Source organism: Helicoverpa armigera, chromosome 21, assembly GCF_030705265.1.
Source record: "Helicoverpa armigera isolate CAAS_96S chromosome 21, ASM3070526v1, whole genome shotgun sequence".
Taxonomy (NCBI): Eukaryota; Metazoa; Arthropoda; class Insecta; order Lepidoptera; family Noctuidae; genus Helicoverpa; species Helicoverpa armigera.
The window spans coordinates 3,945,799-3,966,769 of NC_087140.1; the positions used below are offsets into that span (position 1 = coordinate 3,945,799).

The 20,971-nt window shown below is 36.9% G+C and overlaps 2 protein-coding genes across 2 annotated transcripts; one reads left to right on the forward strand and one right to left on the reverse strand.

Annotated features, from left to right (window-relative positions):
* Positions 1-107: 107 nt before the first annotated feature.
* Positions 108-6,580, reverse strand: LOC126056318 (serine/threonine-protein kinase pelle). The gene is made up of 9 exons (XM_064040190.1): positions 6,280-6,580; positions 5,275-5,550; positions 4,169-4,243; positions 3,593-3,749; positions 3,372-3,503; positions 1,589-1,715; positions 1,048-1,215; positions 615-817; positions 108-331 (listed from the first exon to the last, which is right to left on the reverse strand). The coding sequence occupies exons 1-9, from the start codon at positions 6,397-6,399 to the stop codon at positions 165-167; spliced, it is 1,425 nt and encodes a 474-aa protein (XP_063896260.1). The 5' UTR covers positions 6,400-6,580; the 3' UTR covers positions 108-164.
* A 969-nt stretch (positions 6,581-7,549) lies between these two features.
* LOC110374309 (serine/threonine-protein kinase pelle) lies at positions 7,550-19,114 on the forward strand. Its single transcript, XM_064040200.1, has 10 exons — positions 7,550-7,755; positions 8,133-8,364; positions 9,863-9,942; positions 13,253-13,336; positions 14,209-14,368; positions 14,860-14,997; positions 15,973-16,099; positions 16,510-16,674; positions 17,449-17,642; positions 18,378-19,114. The coding sequence occupies exons 1-10, from the start codon at positions 7,636-7,638 to the stop codon at positions 18,554-18,556; spliced, it is 1,479 nt and encodes a 492-aa protein (XP_063896270.1). The 5' UTR covers positions 7,550-7,635; the 3' UTR covers positions 18,557-19,114.
* The last annotated feature ends 1,857 nt before the right edge of the window (positions 19,115-20,971 follow it).

A 20,971-nucleotide genomic window follows, 5' to 3' on the forward strand; every position in this document is an offset into this window, starting at 1 on the left:
GTAACAAACTACTTTCATGGCAAGAATTTTGCGACGACTGGAGCGGGAAATTCAAATGTCTTTCAAATGCTGCCAGTGGATCCTCATATAGGATAGGAATAAATACATTTTCATCGAAGAATTCAGACTTTATTTATGAAAAATTCTATCTTCAAACATTTTTTTTAGTCATTAACAGGTATTTCCATCTCATTAAGTTCTTTAAACACATCGAGCATGGTGGGTCGTAGTTTGTGGGTCTTGGTGCAGTGCAGGCCGAAGTCGATGAAGGCGCGGCACATTGCAGGGCTCGTGTGCATAGAACCGCGCAGCACCGGGTCTTCTAGGGTCGCTGGAATTTATGTATTTATTTTTAGGATCAAAAAAACATATGAAAGTGATGAAGTTCACAGTCATGTTAAATCGTACCATTACCGCAGCTAAGAAACAAATTCAAATTTGTATTATTATAACTATGTGATCTTTGGAATAATATTTATTTATTATTAGTAATCCACAGCAAACATAATGTCACACAAGTCGCTGTGCAAGAACCATTTTAAGGGGACTGTTATGTCAGTTTTAAGTTAGTTGTAAATTACCATTGTATTTGGCGAGAACTGTCCTAAACTTACCCATATCAACATCTTTCTTCAGCAATTCCTTTATGTGTGGTAAAAGCAGTTTTTGGGGCCTTGTCGCGTCGATCACGCGTAGTGCAGTAGCGACCTCAAACATCACCACGCCGAAACTGAACACATCGACCGCTGGGTCGGGTTCACGATCGCGAAGGTACTCGCCAGGAAGGTACGGCCATGAACCGTTTAGTTTTTTGCTCCTTTGGATAGAAATAAAAAATATTTGATTTTGGAACAGTTAACAAACCGTCCAAGAGCGAGTCTGGCCATCATCTCATCTCATTGTAGGGTTCCGCAGTTTTTCAGGTAGGTATAGTTTTTCCGACCACATGATCTCAGAAAAAATCTTGAAAGCCCGAAGTACCTCAATGTACAGCGACTCCTTTTGGAATATTGGGTTACTAATTGGTAAAAGAAAAATAATACATACTTTGGTACATTATTCGATTTTTTTCCATTGTTCGATTTATTACTATAGACAGTAGCTGCACCGAAGTCCCCAATCTTTGGTGTTAAGTTTCCATCCAATAAGATATTGGCTGGCTTTATATCACCATGGATGATCGGATCCGGCATTGTATGCAGGTGCAGAAGTCCTCTGAAATAAATAATGGTAGACATTACAAACTACATAGACATATTGAGTGAAACCAGAAAACCTAAAGAAGCTTAATTTTTTGCGCGATTTCAGTGTTGCCCAGGCAGGTTAGGTTTAAGAGGCTGAATGCACCCAAAACACTTTTGTATCGAGAAAAGTTTTCGAAAACGTGTTTTGAAATTAACAGGATACTCAGAAATATGTTCAAGATTAATATATATATTTTCAGCGTCAAAAACTGTATAAATTTAGCCAAAAAAATTTTGGAGGCAAGCCAATTTCGGCATTCAGCCCCTTAATATGGGTTTTATAGATCAGATCAATATAGCGTAAAATCAAATGGCAAAAGAATAAACAAAGACTGTCAATTCACCTAGCAACTCCATGCATTATGTTATATCGCTGCAACCAAGTGAGCGGTGGGTGAGTCCTGCCTTTTAATCGTTGTAGCAACGATCCTCCCGGCATGAACTGGCATACTAAAACACATTCGTCTGAATCTGAAAAATCAAAAATTAATACATATTTATCAAAAACCATAAACTGTCGTGAAGGTACTGGTAGAGGCACATCCCGCTCGCCGCTAGTACCTATATACCTCCGAGCGAGTACCCGTAGAGCGGCAGTATGTTGTCGTGCCGGTACTGATTGAGGCACATCTCGCTCGCCACTAGTACATAACTCAGTATGAAACAAGCTTACCTCCGAGCGAGTACCCGTAGAGCGGCAGTATGTTGTCGTGCCGGTACTGGTTGAGGCACATCTCGCTCGCCACTAGTACATAACTCAGTATGAAACAAGCTTACCTCCGAGCGAGTACCCGTAGAGCGGCAGTATGTTGTCGTGCCGGTACTGGTTGAGGCACATCTCGCTCGCCACTAGTACATAACTCAGTATGAAACAAGCTTACCTCCGAGCGAGTACCCGTAGAGCGGCAGTATGTTGTCGTGCCGGTACTGGTTGAGGCACATCTCGCTCGCCACTAGTACATAACTCAGTATGAAACAAGCTTACCTCCGAGCGAGTACCCGTAGAGCGGCAGTATGTTGTCGTGCCGGTACTGGTTGAGGCACATCTCGCTCGCCACTAGTACATAACTCAGTATGAAACAAGCACCTCCGAGCGAGTACCCGTAGAGCGGCAGTATGTTGTCGTGCCGGTACTGGTTGAGGCACATCTCGCTCGCCACTAGTACATAACTCAGTATGAAACAAGCTTACCTCCGAGCGAGTACCCGTAGAGCGGCAGTATGTTGTCGTGCCGGTACTGGTTGAGGCACATCTCGCTCGCCACTAGTACATAACTCAGTATGAAACAAGCTTACCTCCGAGCGAGTACCCGTAGAGCGGCAGTATGTTGTCGTGCCGGTACTGGTTGAGGCACATCTCGCTCGCCACTAGTACATAACTCAGTATGAAACAAGCTTACCTCCGAGCGAGTACCCGTAGAGCGGCAGTATGTTGTCGTGCCGGTACTGGTTGAGGCACATCTCGCTCGCCACTAGTACATAACTCAGTATGAAACAAGCTTACCTCCGAGCGAGTACCCGTAGAGCGGCAGTATGTTGTCGTGCCGGTACTGGTTGAGGCACATCTCGCTCGCCACTAGTACATAACTCAGTATGAAACAAGCTTACCTCCGAGCGAGTACCCGTAGAGCGGCAGTATGTTGTCGTGCCGGTACTGGTTGAGGCACATCTCGCTCGCCACTAGTACATAACTCAGTATGAAACAAGCTTACCTCCGAGCGAGTACCCGTAGAGCGGCAGTATGTTGTCGTGCCGGTACTGGTTGAGGCACATCTCGCTCGCCACTAGTACATAACTCAGTATGAAACAAGCTTACCTCCGAGCGAGTACCCGTAGAGCGGCAGTATGTTGTCGTGCCGGTACTGGTTGAGGCACATCTCGCTCGCCACTAGTACATAACTCAGTATGAAACAAGCTTACCTCCGAGCGAGTACCCGTAGAGCGGCAGTATGTTGTCGTGCCGGTACTGGTTGAGGCACATCTCGCTCGCCACTAGTACATAACTCAGTATGAAACAAGCTTACCTCCGAGCGAGTACCCGTAGAGCGGCAGTATGTTGTCGTGCCGGTACTGGTTGAGGCACATCTCGCTCGCCACTAGTACATAACTCAGTATGAAACAAGCTTACCTCCGAGCGAGTACCCGTAGAGCGGCAGTATGTTGTCGTGTCGGGCGTTATTAAGGGTCAACTCGTTTAGCAGTTCCCTGCTACGATCGTTGTGAAGACGCTTCACTGCCACCGTCAAGTGCTTCCACTCGCCTGCGAATATCACATTTCTATAGATATAAGCGAACGAAAGTTTAGAAGAGAAACAAAATGGTGCGACTCAAATATAAGTAGGTAGATACCTTTGAACACCTGTCCAAAGCCACCAGATCCCAATAGATTGTGTTCAGACCAGTTGTCGGTCGCCTCCTCCAGTTCCTTATAGCTGATCTTAGGAATAGCGAACACTTGTCTAGTCGTGATCTCCCCTGTTGATATGCCATATGTTTCTGATGCTATCTGTGGGATTTTTAGAAGGAGATTCGAAGATTAGGTTTGTTTCTAGAATTCTGGAAGGGACGGCTTCACTGTCTTCACTAATACTACAATTTAAACCGATCAACAAAGATGAAATTGGTGTATCCACCTACTAAAGATAAAAATAAACATTGGCACATTTATCTGCATTACATATAAATAGGATAATTTTATGTATGCAGACAAAAAAGTAAAAACAGCGCGGGTAAAAACCCACGCTTATCGAAAAAGCGTTTCATTCAGATTTGTCAGAAGCTTAATGAGTCCTAGAGGTTAGAGGTCAAATCTCGACTCATGTAATAATATATTTATACCACTATTTGACTGCGTAGAAATAATTATCATTGAGTAACAATTGAAACGTGCGCTATTAAAATTAGTGACCATATTAAGTGGCTTACCTCATTAAAGTTCATAGAGTCGTTGTTCATCGACGAAAAATGTTGTAAAGATGATGTATTGGGCAGCTTCTCACCCTAAAAAAAGCATATTTCAGACTATTTGTCAGACTTCTGTTAGATTTTTGTAGGTAATTGTGACTAGCCATTACGACTGTTCGTAATGATACCTACGTGGTGTGATGTTCTGATAACAAAAATAAATTTTATGCCAGCTATGTAAGGGCTTAGTGGAGGTGGCTTAGTTGAGAAGGCCTCGTGAACCTTATAAGAATTCGAGGCCTTGTAAAAATGCTAGGGCTTGTATGCTAGGGCTTGTATGCTAGGGCCCATAGGTGGCCAATGGACCTACCTATTTGGCTACCGAGTGACGTTTTACGCTTATGTATTTTTTTCGGGGCCTTGCGAGATAACTTTGGGCCTCAAGATGATGTGTAGCCCTTTGTATTCACAAAACATTGATTCCTAAAAACATTATCTCCACTGATGTTTTGTTACTTTTAACCCTGAACCGAACTCCGATAAGCTATTTAGCGTGAATGAATATTAAAAATAGATTGTGTTTTTGGAAATTTATACATTATTCAAACTGGATTAAAGATGGTTTTCAAACGCAGATCATCTGCTTTGGACATCGTTTTAATAAGGAACCATCTATGTACGTCATTTTATTGCCTATTGTTTTTATAGATGCAGACTGTGGGTGGTGACAATTTCATAGAATCAAAATATTATTGTACCTAAATTCTGATAAACATGTTGATCAAACCGAACTTCTAGGTATAGGTATCTATTTAAGAAATGGATTTTACAATAATTAATTATATTAACTGTTATTCTCAATTTTAGTATTTATTTATAATTCCCATATTAGATAAGGAAGCATTAAGTATGTAAGTGACGAGACTTGTTTCGAAAAATGGGAAAACCCTGATTAAATATATTTTGTTGGTATGAATGAAGTATTTGAGCAGCGAGGGGGAAGGGGGATGTGATATAATACCTCTTTGGCACCCCTCCTGCTCTAGCTTATCATGATTGACGTAAATGTGAGAGAAAAATAACGAATTGGATAATAGTAATTTTTATGTATGCGCGTTCGCACTTACCCTTTCTATTTGCTTTACAATCCAAGGAATTGAGTTAATACTGCCATTTGTCTGTTCTGAGCCCTTATCCATTTCATTTAAACTTTTTTTTAGTTTAATAATTTTTCTATGCAAGTCTTTTCTCACGACAGGTTTTAGGCACACAAGTGCATCCAGGTATTGCATTTTGTACAAATAAAGAAAAAGTTCTTCTACTTTATGTACACCTTGTCCCCATTTTTGTAATAAATATTCTGATGGTGATCTCTCTTGTCCATGTGCTGTTTGTTCCATGTACTGAAAAAAGCACATAATTTATAGCAGTTTTTTTTTTGTAGATATTTTTCTTTTTTCCCGGAGAACCGCGGCAAAAGACCTATGTACCTATTTATAAACGCGATTCAGTAGGTAACAGTGGCAGACTACTGGATGTGGAAGAGGAGTCCCATCCCAGACCTCCGGTATTGGGGTGCCCCCAAATGCCTTCGCATTCCCCTGATTACAATCCTAAAAGCGAATGTGCTTAGACATTTTGAGTCCTCAAACTAACAAAAAGAAAATCGCACTTGCTACGTTGTCGACCAGTTTTACATTTGCAGTGATTTCAAATTTAGTTTTGTCCTAAGAATAAATAATATTTGCGCTCGCTTCACTTGCCCAACGTTATCATTTCTTTTTTTTATCAGTCTTCACTGTTCGACGTTAAATCTAAAAAAAAAGTCAGCGCTAACTGCGTAACATACATATTTTGTTAAAACAGGGGTCATTCCTGGGCCATTCCTCATTCAGCTGTTCCTTCCCGGGCCTCTGAGATCAGACAGACCACGTTAGGTACTTTGGTATTTAATATTGAGTAACACACAGTATGATAAATTTATTGTTACACATTAGTATTCTTTAATATGTGTCATTAGGTATTAAAAACGAGATACTTATTGAAAGTTCAAAATTCCCACCAATACGCCCCATATTTATTAAAATTCGGTGTACATACAGATAATAATCTAATTGATGACAGGTACTCACCGTAATTTCAAAAGGAGAATACTCCATCCAAATTCCTGCAAGCTCCTTCCACAAATTTTCGAAATCCAGGAGTCTGCATAACTCCCTATTTATTTCGTACGGCAATTCGTTAGTGTACATTTTTATTTATTGTCCCATCTATTTAAGGGGCAGCAAAGTCAATTTTATTACCGAATAATTAGAATTTGATACTTTTTTTCCAAAAAATATTGCGAAAAATAAATAAAAATTGCGTTTGTTATGGTCTCGTAGTTTCTTATGTATGAGTAACAGGGAGTCCCGAGTGGGCTGATAGAACACTAACTGACAGTCGATTATGATTATCACTAGTCATGAGTCAACCCTACGAAATGAGGTCAATGTATGACGAATGCAGGTTCCGTCTATAATTATTTTAAAATTATTTATTAGGGTTTTTTTTGGTTTGGTTAAACATTTTACCTACCCATCATACTTTCTGTTAATATGTGTATCGTTTGAAAAGCAAGTTTTCTATTATGTAAGTATGTTCTTAACACGTTCGCGTGAGCAATCTCATTTTTAAATGTTGGTACTGTGGCGCACCTTTTTCTCACACAAAATTAAACCAAGTCTTAAGACGTCCCGCCGTTATACGTAGTCTTATAATCTGTGTTATGTGGCGCAACGTTATTTCACGTCCGACGTCTATAAACGTTGTCGCCACCACATAGGTCTGACATGGTCCGTCAAAATAAATATGACAATCTAGAGGCCGTCGTACGACGTTGGGCCTTTTCATACTTATATCAATACGACGTTGTAAGACGTTGCTTACGCGAACGTGTTAATAACATTTTCTTTTACTTACTTGTTCGGTGAATACACATATTAGGCGTATGTGTCCGGGAAGATTGTTGTAATAAATTGTATTAGCCAGGTACTGATTTCATGTTTTATAGTTTCTTAGAAGTTTAAGGTAATTTCAAGGGATTTGGTGTTAACATACAGACCCCTAAAATAATGTCACTGACATTTTGTATTGTACATAAGTTTCTTGTGAATAAAATCGGAACGACGTGTATCACAAAACCGTACAGATTTTAATATTTTTGTTGTTTTGGTATGTTTTAATTAAATAAAACGAATAGAGTGCTCATACTCACTATATGTATAAAACATTCCACGCATGCGATCATTCTAGAGTTTTTGAACGATGTTTTGAGTGTCACTATTGTCATGTAATGTAATGTCAAAGTCAGTTGTGTCATCGTCAAATGTCATTGTCAAATACATGCCAGTGACAGGTGACACTGACAGTGTGCAACAAGTGATTTTGTGTGGTGGTTGTGTTGATGACCTATTGCGGTCAAATTACGTAGTTTTGTGGCAACAAAAATGTACATTTACGAGCTACCTTTCGAGATTAATAAGGAACTATGCAGACTCCTCGACATAGAAGACTATTGGAAGGAGTTAGCAGGCAATTGGATGCAATATTCGGCGTTTGAAGTAAACGTAAGTAATGATCATAAATTGCAAAGATTGGGTATTTCCTCGCTGCAAAACGTCTTTAAAACGAGCTTTCTCGGAATTTCCAACTGCTTTAATGTTATGTGCGTCATGAGGTGCTAGAGAACATCCATGCGGTTAAAGTATGACAAAAAACCCAAACGTAGATTATTATCTTAATTACCTCATATGTATATCTGTTCCTATCACTCAATATTCATTGAAGCCCACACTGCGAATCAGTTCAGTAGTTTAAACTGATAGATTAAATTGGATTGGAAACATGAAAAAAAAAATAAAAAAAATGTACTCTATGCAATTAGACCACTTACCATGTCATGTGTTATTTTTATATATTTTTATTCCAATAAATACATTTTTAGGACATAGAACAAACAGCAAGGCGCCAGGCTATATCGCCAACTAACCAGCTATTCACAAGATGGGGTCAGCTGAACCATAGAGTAGAAGAACTTTTTATTTTACTATACAAAATGAAGCACATGCCAGCGCTAATCTGCCTGAAGCCAGTTGTAAATAGTGACTTCCATAAATTATTAAGTAAACATATAAACTCTAACAGTGCGAGGGAAAGGAAAACTGCTGTTATTCATGGTAGGTATCTTATATTTTTTTTATTTACTAAAAACCAGTTTGAAAAAGGTACATCATGTATAGTTTCACTAATAATATTAAAATAGTAATTTTATTTTGTTAAATTTGTAAGCAGTAGAAAACATATGAGTTACTTCTACAAAAAAATTAAACTGTTCTCAATAGTATATGTAAAACCTGAGCGTTAAATAAAAATATACCTCCTAACTTTGACAAGTACTATGCTGAACACTGCATCAAAATTGGTTCAACCAAACTAAGACAAATCACACACTTAATACAGGTCGAACTTAACACCTCCTTTTTTTAATTTGGTCAAACAGAAACATCATAAATAGAGTCAAAAAAATGAGTTCATACATTGAACTCCTGATAATTCAGGTGTATCACTAGGTGATAAAAATTGGCTAACAAAGGCCCATGACAAAACAAAGATTATTATCATTATATCATATCAATATTATATAGCTCTATATTCCAGTTATTTTATAATGTTGATGTTTGTGTTCAGTTCGGTTTAAATGATTAGACAAGTTAATGCAAGTTTTGATGAATAGTTGAAAAAAATAATGTTATCATGCTGTATTGTGTAATATTTAAATCATGTATAATTTTTTGGCCTAAATTAGCAATGTAATGACACCATCTCTGATACTGATTCAATAGATGGAGAAACAGAGGCATGTAGGTCAAATCCCATATAGGTAGGTACATAAATCTAAAAATCTCAACTTTTCAGTAGGAAGAAGTAGGACATGTTTTGCAATGTTGCATTCCTAGAAACAAAATATATTGAGCAGAATTGCATTTCTTACTTTTTCACCTTAAGGCATTGATATGTAAAATCTGTTACAGTAATATAATATCAATATCCAAAGGTGGTTGATAAAAAATTATACTAACAATGTAGATATGTATTACATATATAAACAGAATATATTACATAACAACAAGCAGACCACAGATATATCAGTATGTTATTTACTCATTATCACTGTTAGGCTCAGGAATTATGCTAATAAATACAAATTTTTCTACCACATGATAAAGTATGTTCACACCACTTAAATAATTTGAAAAATGTTCCTAATAAATCTAATAGGACTAGAAAATTTGTTTTTTCAACATGAAAGTGCTAAACACTTTTATATAAAATATTTTTATGGGCTTAAAAATTTACTCATTTGGAGATATTTTATTTAAGTAAAACATTAAATCCACACTATAGAAATACATTTTACAAAAATAAAATGATATAGTACTCCTTCATATCACTGTTATCCGGTAATGTTTGCCAGAAGACAGGTTTTGGAGATTGCTATAACTTAAATTAATAATTAATTATATGATAATAACTAGGTATAACGTTCTTCTAGCTGCTCTGTACCCAAGTTATTTGGGCAATAACATTATTTTCCCAGCACATAACTATTTTCAATTGTTTTTTTTATATTTACAATGATAGTTACCAAAAATATAATTTGTTTCTTAATTTCAGATAGTTCATATAAGAAGAGTTCACAGAAAAGTGATGGCAACTTTGGTTCAATTCCTCTGCCGGTCATGTTGATTGAAAAGGTATGTGTTATGTTTATTAAATAGTAATAAAGTTACACCATTCTTAATTAGGCAACTGGATCCCAGGGTATTAATATTATTACCAGTATTATTTCTGAAACCTATTGACATAGTACCTCTGTACATTATTTTTAAATTCTATTGACATAAAACCTTTTTGGGACAAATCGGTTCAGTAGTTTCAGACCCTTTGGGGACCAAAAAGCAAAAAAAAAAATTCTTGTAATATATTTTTTTTTCACAAAAAGGTTTAGGTAAAAATGGAAATTAAACATAGCCATCTCTTATTTGATTATAACGATTTGAAAAGCCACTGTAAATTAATTATACAACTGCAGTAAAAAGTAAGGATGAATCTTTATAATTATTTTCTTAAAACAATAAAAGAAGGTCAACCCGCCAACAAGTTACCCATCTGGCATTAAAACCTGTTTGCTCAAGATGAAATGAAGGTGAGAAAGTGGTATTTTGACTCAATCTGAGTTGCCAGGTTGAAATCTAGATACCTACTTGTTATATTTATTTATATTTACATAATAATATTATATACATAAAGGAAAGATCTGTTTGTTTTGATTGCATAAGCTCATGGAAACGATTTGAAAAATTATTTCACATTTGGTAAGCTGTACTACCCTCTTTAAACAGCAAATCCTACTATGTAATGTTTTATAATGCGAAAGTTTGTGTGTGTGCGTATTTGTTATTTCATCACGCTCAAATGGCTGATAGAATTTCGATGAAACTTGGCAACAATATAGCTTACATACATAACGGAGTAAAATAAAGACTACTTTTTATCCATGTGCTGGAAATAGTTGCCTTTGAACGAAGGTGAAACGTGAAGAATAACCATTTACTTACATGTAGGAAGTAGGTACAACTCTTTGTAGAAAATTATCCAAATAGGTACTTACATATAAATATGTACATAGTAAATTATGTTCATTGATACTTGCATTTATCCTGCTTTATTTATAAATTCATTTTACGCAAACTGTACTTACGTCTTCAGCGATAGCCAGTGTGTCATTGATTTCTACAGAATCATACAGGAAAGAATTGTAGGCTGGTATTCCCTTAGCAGAACATATAAATGTAAGATATAGGTAAATGACGTATATAGGTACTCATGTTATGTATGTATTGACGTATTTCTAAGGAAGTCAGTGACAAAAATATTTCTACGAAATATGGTAAACGATTCTAGTATTTTGAAATTCGATCGGTGCCAAGGCACACAAATGTTTCTTTTGGTCTACTCGCTCTAGCAAACAGTAACAAATTGCGTGCGAACATTTGTGAAACTGTGCGCGAACACATGCTAGCGGTGGATTAGCAATGTTGCGTAGGTACAGTCTTTGTTATTTACAGATTTTTTTTCAAATTGGTTTTGTAGTTCTGGAGCCTTTAGGGTTCAAACAAACAAACAATAAAAAATATTCTTTAATTCTATGTATTAGTATAAAGTACCTTATAGACCTCTAAAAGTTCTTTGTAAAAAAATAAATCTACTAGCTAGCGTCCCTAACACATTGACATCATTGTTTATACCACAGTAAACTAATTGGCTGTAAGCCAGTAAAACACATTGATAGTTTCCTTAGGCCATTCCAAAAACATAACAGGAAAATTTGCGATAAATCCAAGTAATCAAAACCGGTTTAATGTTTGAGATCACATTTGCAAAAAAGTGCACCTACTAAGGATGACACTCGACTAAAGCGTAGCGGAGAAGTTTTTATACCACCAATGTACTTTCTTCGCTCAACGATACCACTGAACGGGCGGAACCAAAATGTATACTAATATATTAATTAAAACTAAAAGATTTTTTTGTTTGTACACTAAAAGCTCCGAAACTACTGAACTGATTTGAAAAAATCTTGAAAAGCTACATTTTCTGCGAGTAACATATATTTTATCAGGGCACGGGAAGAACAGCCCCGAAACTTATCTGTAACCGCGTTAAAAAGCTAGTTAATTGTGAAATAATAAAAAAAGATTTATGCACATCTCTGCAAATAAATATCTCTTTCTTCTTGAGAACAAACAAAATTATGCAATTCTAATCGAGTGAGCTGCAGGTTAAATCACCCAACAAACCCTAGGTTCGAAGTCGGATATGTGTATTTATAGGAAAACATTATTGTCTATTAGAGAATAGGAAATTGGGAATGCCTATGGCGTCATTCCACAGCCTGTTGTGTTGACCTGACCTGTTCGTGGAATAAAGCTTTACTATCTGTTATTGGCGGTTATAAAACATAATTATAGGTTATATACTCGTATATAGAGGTAAAGGATACTGCAGAGGAACTTGTTCAAGCTAGGTTTCTCTCAAAAATTCCACCAAAATTGTTTGCCAATAAAAAATGTATAGATATTGTTTTATCCGGGTACGGGCTACATTTCCCACTAGACGCGAGTGAAACCGCGGGGAGACGACTAGTTTCAAACATTTTTTGTGCTAGCTAGATTTTTTTGCCTTGTTGGGATGTTTTTGAGTACCTAAAAGTAAAAACCCAAAAATTTAAATTCACCATCGCTGACCACAAACCACGAATGTACAATACTTTAAATTAACTATGATGTAGGTTCTTAATAAAATGATAAGATTCCCTCTTTAGAATATACAACCACAAAATCCGACCAAAAAACATTGAGAAAAATATTGCATCAGCCATTTTTACCTGAGTTTTGAACTTAATAACCTGATTTCTGGTTTAAGGCATCTTAAAAATAATTATTATTAAGGAGTTTGTCATTTTCTTTTTGTTTTGATACGAATATTAGTGTATATGATATATTTATGATGATTATAATAAACACAGCTGCCTGTTTGTTTGTATCATGAAGAGATAAAATATGTTCAATGACATCGTTATTATGAGTGCATACTTTACAAATGCAATGGTCATTCTCGTTATTTTTTAATCGAATAATGCAAGTAGATAATGGTAGGTAGTGTATTTTGCTAACAATGTAGCTATAATTGTTTGTCTGTAGGAATGTCCTTCGCTTAACCTTAGATAAGACCCAAGGGTTCATTTCTCCAATTCATCTTCAGCCTTTCCTTTTTCTCGAATATTCGTATCTACCTCCAGAGTAATAACCCGGTCCAGTTTCTTCTTGCTAAGACTGGTTTTCAGACCTTCTGGCTTTTGACTGCCAAAAGTATTTAAATAACCAATTTAACATACCTTCCGTTCGAAGCACGAACGAACTCGTCATGATGAGGTGGTCAATTGAGCGTGGATATAACCACGATTTCTATAAGTATGTCTAATATTTTTGTTTTAAATTCCAGGGTGTCCATCTTCCAACGACAAGCAGGATACAGAACGGCAACTCACCGTCGCCTAACTATGAAACAAGCACGGACATAAGCAAGGTAAGACATTTGTGGTCACACTACTTTATAGGAAATCATCAAATGACCCCTCCCTCTATGGGTGAGCAGCGTGAGGGAGTGTCAGACTCTTACTGACTAAAACCCATCATGTTCCTTCTTAAGCCCTTTATGTACAGTCAACTTCAGGTCAGTGGTAACACTTTTATAGGAAAATCGTACTTATTACTATTGAGTTAAGGTGCATGACAATTACCACTGATGTGCAGTCTACCGTACCAGGGCAGAGGTAACTCGTGGTCACACTAGTCATTCACTGATCCTATGATATCATTGTTGTTCAATGAATTTCAATTCAATTATTTAAATACATATTTGTAGTGAATCATTCGGTTCAATGGCTTTGTGTTTGTATGTATGTAGGTAAAGTATGTAATTTTGTACTGGTATTGTTGTGGTCTGATGAGTAATTGAAATTCTTTGTATTTTGTAGTTGAATTGCGTTGGAACTAAAATGCTTAAAGTTGTACTCATGAACACTTTAACTTCCTGTTCGTTTAGCCCAAGTTCTCAGAATATAAATGGTAGCTTTCTTACAACATTTCTTCACTATTTCATTTAAATTTAATGTCTATTGTTTAATTTCTAAATTAGTATGTGGCTAGGTTACTTCAATAATGTTAGGATTATTCAACATGTAACTTCAAAGTATATCCAACTAAAAATATGAACACAAATCTAAATCTGTAATAACAATTCACAATAACTGCCACACAAAATTTTACAAATACACAACATACCAACTGAGACTCAAAAATCAACCTTAAATCCATCGCAATAAAGTTCAAAATCGTTCAACAACAGAATTCCGTGGAATACACAAATAAATTCTATTTTCTATCTCCCAAATCCAGACATCATCAACGCAAGGCGAGAAAGGCAATGAAGATGATGAGATCATGCGCAACGTGTCTGCCGTACCTCGGATCAGTTATGAAGAGTTGAAGGAGGCGACGGGCAACTGGTCTGATAGTAACCTGTTGGGGAGAGGCGGGTTTGGGCAGGTTTTTAAAGGTAGGATTGATTCTTATGGTTTATTATTAAGTATTTAGAAAAGTTTAAAACACTGCTTCAATAATATAATTTCAGCATTCTCCTAATTCTTAAAATACTATTCTGAAATCCGCGTCAGAATGGGTTGAGCCAAACAAGAAGTCGGTGGCGAAATTAACATAGAATATCCATTAGACACCGACTTCTAGGCCGATGCACCTAAAATTAGTTCTTTTTTTTGGCCTTTTAGTGTTTTTGGAAGTCGGTGCTACATATTTTTTTTGTATTTGTTGAGAAATTATCAAATGAATTATACACTGTGTCTGCAGTGTCAGACTTTTACCTACTAAAACCTACCATTGTTCCTTCTGGAGCCATTTGTGTTTGCCATGTTACACAGGGCAGCTGTAACTCTTTAGATTATATACCAATCCCGCAACACGAGGGCAGTATTGATGGCTACGCAAAATACATTTCTCTTTCCTCGTACATAAAAGTTATGGTGGTTTCAGGCGAATGGAAGCATCTTACGGTAGCAGTAAAGCGTCTTCGCGACAATAATGACCGAAACAAAGAACTTATTCGCGAGATGTGCCTCAACCAGTACCGACACGACAACATACTGCCGCTCTACGGGTACTCGCTCGGAGGTAAGCTTGTTTCATACTGAGTTATGTACTAGTGGCGAGCGAGATGTGCCTCAACCAGTACCGGCACGACAACATACTGCCGCTCTACGGGTACTCGCTCGGAGGTAAGCTTGTTTCATACTGAGTTATGTACTAGTGGCGAGCGATGTGCCTCAACCAGTACCGGCACGACAACATACCGCCGCTCTACGGGTACTCGCTCGGAGGTGCTTGTTTCATACTGAGTTATGTACTAGTGGCGAGCGAGATGTGCCTCAACCAGTACCGGCACGACAACATACTGCCGCTCTACGGGTACTCGCTCGGAGGTAAGCTTGTTTCATACTGAGTTATGTACTAGTGGCGAGCGAGATGTGCCTCAACCAGTACCGGCACGACAACATACTGCCGCTCTACGGGTACTCGCTCGGAGGTGCTTGTTTCATACTGAGTTATGTACTAGTGGCGAGCGAGATGTGCCTCAACCAGTACCGGCACGACAACATACTGCCGCTCTACGGGTACTCGCTCGGAGGTAAGCTTGTTTCATACTGAGTTATGTACTAGTGGCGAGCGAGATGTACCTCAATAAGACGACAACATACTGTATTTTTTTCATGGAGAACAAAATGACGAGCGGAGATTTCATAATAGAAAATCTCCTTAGAAAGTAGCGTTGTTAAAATGCGGGTATTCAGGGGACGAGGAACGTAACTAGCTCCGTCCTCATACGCCTTCTTTAGAACCCGCCTATTTTTATTAAACCAAATTACCAATGAATCAAGTGCAATCTTTGACAGATGTCTCAAGGAACCCAAACGCCTCGTTAGGTTACTAGTAACTGATCGTTTTGGTTAAGCGTGATTATTTTACATTAAATTACCTTACATTATTTGACATACAAGAAGGCGTCTGACCTACCTGCCTTATGGCATTTCGGCTCATCTTACCTTTCTTCTATGATTTGTTAATCCAAAATATTTTTTTTTGTTATAGGCCCTGAAGCGTGCTTAGTATACCAGTTAATGGCTGGCGGTTCATTAGAACAGAGATTAAGGGGTAAAACTCATCACCCGCCCTTGTCATGGTCTCAAAGATATAACATAGTTCATGGTGTTGCTAGGTAAGAAATTTGACATTTGAATTTTGTTTTATTTATATGGCAACAACATTCTAGTCACTTCCCATAACGAATATAAATATTTTACAAATTAGAATACTTCATGTGTTTTTGAAAGTCAAGTCCTGCTTTAAATGCCATATCTTTGCATTGATTTGTCAACCTCCGGATTATCCATACGAATATCATTACAATTAGCTTATCGAAACCTAAACCTACATGTATACTCTTATGAATCCCAGAAATTGTTCTGACATTTCTGTCCTTGAAATCTGTGAAAGGGGGTCATGTTTTGAGTGCAATCCAATGTAATTTCACGTGAAAAAGTACTAATTAAGTTACCCTTATTTCAATTCAACTTTTAATAAAAATAAAAAAAATACATAACACAAATTTAACTTTCCCATTTCCAGAGGACTAACATTCCTACACACAATGGCCGGTACTCCTCTAATACACGGGGATATAAAACCAGCGAACATACTGCTGGATACATGCCTCATGCCCAGGATTGGAGACTTTGGACTGGCCAGGAAGGGACCTTATGGGGATGAGCGGTCTGATGTTAAGGTTTCCAAGTAAGTTACTGTTATTTACTAACTTGAATACTTAGTTATATTACAAAGCTGAACAGTCTGTTTGCTTATTTGAGGGTGCGTTTAGGAACTTCTGGTCAAATAAAAAATAATATTTCAGTTTTAGATAGATTTATTGGGTTAGGTTTTTTTATCAGGGCGCGTGGGGTAGATTTCGCGAGACGTGGGTGAAGTCACTGGCATGGCTAGTTCGTTTTATGATTAACTAGCTGGTGCCCGCGACTTCGTCTGCGCAGGTTTAGTATTTCGAACAATATGTTTACAAATTGTAGCCTATGTGTTATTCTGATGTATAAGCTATATTATTGTAAAGTTTCATTAAAATCCATTCAGTAGTTTTTGCGTGAAAGAGTAACAAACATCCATACATCCATACATACAAACTTTCGCGTTTATAATATTAGTAGGACTAGTACAACATTATGTTTTAACATCCATTGTATAATTTTGCCCCTTTGTTTACTTACGAATCAATGAGAAAGTTTCCATGGAGTTTCATGTCTATGTTTCTACATAAGACTCTTTAGAACTGTGCAACTAGCTACCTATACATTATAACGCAGTTCTAATAGGCTACGTTGAAATAATAAAAATTCTATACAATCGAATTGAATCCATTCAAAGTTTGTCTGTAAAAAATATTAATTATTGTACACATATATCTTTATTACGTCCTACCAATTTTAACATATTGGTGTGCCATTAACAACATTCTATCTACGTACCTGCCATTCTAAAACGCACCTTACCCCACAGAGTATACGGCACTAAACCCTACCTCCCCGACGAGTACCTCCGCGCCCGCTCCCTCTCCCCCGCCGTCGACGTGTTCAGCTACGGCGTCGTCATGCTGGAGGTGGCCACCGCCCTGCCTGCCATCGACAAGGCAAGACCCGAGCATCTGCTCAGCATGTACATGCATCAGCTCTATAACCAGGGCTTGGATATGGGTGAGTTTGTAGGCTATTTTAGATCTTATTTCTTACAGCAAAAGGTTCATTTTTGTTTAGGAAAGCACGATAAACTATAGGTCTCCGCTGTCATTTGAACATCTTCGGCACTCGCTACTAGTTGTCAACCAGTCTTACCAAAGGGTATTGGGTTGCCTGATTAACTGGGTCGATGAGGTCAGATAGGCAGTGGATCCTTATAAAACACTAGGACTCAGCTGCATAAAGTTAAGACTGGAAGTCGACCCCAACTATGTTGGGAAAAGGCTCTAGACAGAAAATGAGGTCGAAGTTTCGAAAGTGCATCAGTGTAAGTTATAACGATCGCTCTCTCAAACTCTTTTCAATTTAACACACACTTTTCATTTTAACCAACTTAAATTCGGTTAGGTACAGTCGACGCCTATTACGCAGAACCACTTTTTTATTCCTTAAAATAAAATGCATAAGTGGTTTTTGGATCTTTTTTTTAATATTAGGCTGGAAACAGTGCTCGGCCGACGGCGACGGTCAGTGCTGACCGTACGTCCAGACCGAATCACATACCAAATAACGCGCGTACCGTCAGCGTAGCTATGTGCGCATTCATAGACTTGCACAGATATAGCTACGTCAGCGCTGACCGTGTCGGTCGAGCACTGTTTCCGGCCTTATATCTATACAGAAACTGTTGGTGAACCCTTTAATAAATAAATATTAAAAACTTGTAATAAAATAACTTTAATTAAATTCCAGCAACCCTAGAAGACCCAGTACTCCGTGGTTCAGTACACGCGAGTCCTACAATGTGTCGTGCCTTCGTCGCCATCGGGCTCCACTGCACCAAGTTCCTGCGACAACAGAGACCTACCATGTTGGATGTGTATAAGAAGCTTAAAGAAATGGAAGTGCCTAATAATAATAATTTTACTTGAGGATTTTGGTTGGGGGATGGAGTGTTAACATTATTAAAAAGAAATATAAATAAAAAACGTATATTAAAGCTACAAGGAGATTACGAATTGACCAACCAATATAATGAACATTTATCTGTCAAATCGTCCAAAACAAAAATATAGAGGTTGCTATTTTACTAACTAAAACGTTGGAAAATATTTTCAAAAACATAGTGTTAGCCCTCCATTTGCTATTTACTTTGTGGCATTTTTCAAGTAGATTATATATTTCTGTCATATGTACGTATAGTGGCCAGCATATCAAGCTACTATAATTTCTCAGATTTCTTTAATAGATTTTCAACTTTATCTCTATAATTTAAGGTTCAATGTTGGTTGGATTATTTTACGGGTAGCTTGATGGTTTGGTGTCTGTACTTTAAATTATGTCTTCCAGTCAAATCTAGGTGTAAATGGAAATGTAAGTATTGTCATTTTAAGTGCCTGGTTTGTAGTGTACAGTATTATGGTAAATGAGAATTTTTAAAAGGATGCGCCAAATAACTTTGCATTTCTGAACTCTATTTGATTCCTCACACAGTTTTCACAGATCTTGCTGAAAACCTTGATTATTACAATAGTAAAAATATGCATATTCAAAGATATGGGGCATTCGTGAGGCATCAAAGGGATGACTTTAGAAATGCAAAGTTATTTGGTGCTGACTGTACTTATGTTAAAATTCGTGCCAATATAGCTATATTTAAATTAACTATAGTATGTCTTTAATTGTTGTTAATTTAATTTGAACTTGACGAACTTGCATGCATAAAAAAATCATTTTCTATGTGAATAGAGCTTGTTTTCTTTGCTCAACTTTTTTCTATTTATTGTAAACTTGTATTTCGTTTCGACCGTCCTTTCTGCTTGATTAAAAATTTTAACACGACTCAATTATGTTCTTATCAATAATGTTTTTTTTCAAAATTGCTTATACTTTTCTACCCTCTTTTTTGCGATACATGAAAGAGCATATAGTCAAGTTTGTGTTAGTCAATAAGTAATATAATTTATAGTAATAGGTCTTTTAACAATTTGTATTTCGAACGTTTGTCATTTGTTATACCGTGAAGTTTGTATAAAAATAATTATGTACAGCACAAATAAATGCATAAATAAATATATTTTTATACGTTTTTGTATAACTTAGACATTAAGAATTACCTATGTATTGAATGTGTATTTTTTAAGTTTAATAAGAAATTGATGTTGTTTTTGCGAATTCAGGAATTGTTATTAATTCAAACGAAATGACTGAAACATTAATGTTAGTTTAAAAATATTAATAATATTTTTTTAAGATTTTTATGTTTTATTTGTAATTAAATAATAGGTCATTATAATTTCTTTCGTTGTCTACGTTACATATCTACTTGTACATTTTATTTATTAACGATAATATTACCTTAATTAAGTGTAAGATCTCATAATATTTATGAAATTAATCTGCATTTTAATTATGGGTTGAAAGTGTTAATTAATAAAAAGAGTGTTCTTTTCTAATAAAGTTGTTTCATTTTTTATTATTAACGTAGGTAACCCAGCTTCTGCCAGCAGTTTAATATCATAAAAGCAAAAATCATAAAATATTGAGGTCTACAAATATTTATTTATCTAGGCTGAGATAAAATCACGCCCTCCCCCTTTTCCTTTAAGGACGTCAAAAATCATCAAATGACTCCACCCGCTGTGGGTTGTCAGCGGTAAGGGAGTGTCAGACTCTTACTGACTAAAAACCGTCGTGTTCCGTCGTAGGCCTTTTATGTACCAGGGCCGCGGTAGCTCTTTCGAACAATCCCGCAGCCCAGGCATGAAAATCATGCCCCTGGACGCTGCCGTTGAATTTTTTAAAATTCTCGACAGTGAATGAATATCTAAAAGGTAGGTATTTAATCGTGTACTAGGTCTGTACTTGAAGTACTCACATAGGTACAAAGTAATCCATATCCAGTTGCGGTCGCTCAGTGAAACCGCGTAACGCAAGAAGTAGCTAATGTAGCCATGTGCTAATTTGTTATAAGTACTACTTACCTATTGATCAGATCATGCTAATAGATCCAAGGTATAGACTCCAATGTCTTTAATGGCCAAAAACTCCAAAATGTCTAATGACCGGTCTAAGCTGAATAGGTAGTTCTCTCCAATCTTATTGGCGGTGCTCTACTATTTTCCGAGTGCAAGTATGTGGCCCGATACTCCTTACAAACCCTCCTTCGCCAGTTATGCCTACCTAAAAAATGTATTTGCGCGATATTTCAAGCCACCGCGCCATTAAGAATGGTGTGAACTATTAGTTGATATTAGACTACGGGTACCTAATTTATTTCACAAAATACTATCTAGATGAGTTTCGGTATTAGGTACCTACCAGGAAACTAACAAAACTTTGGTACA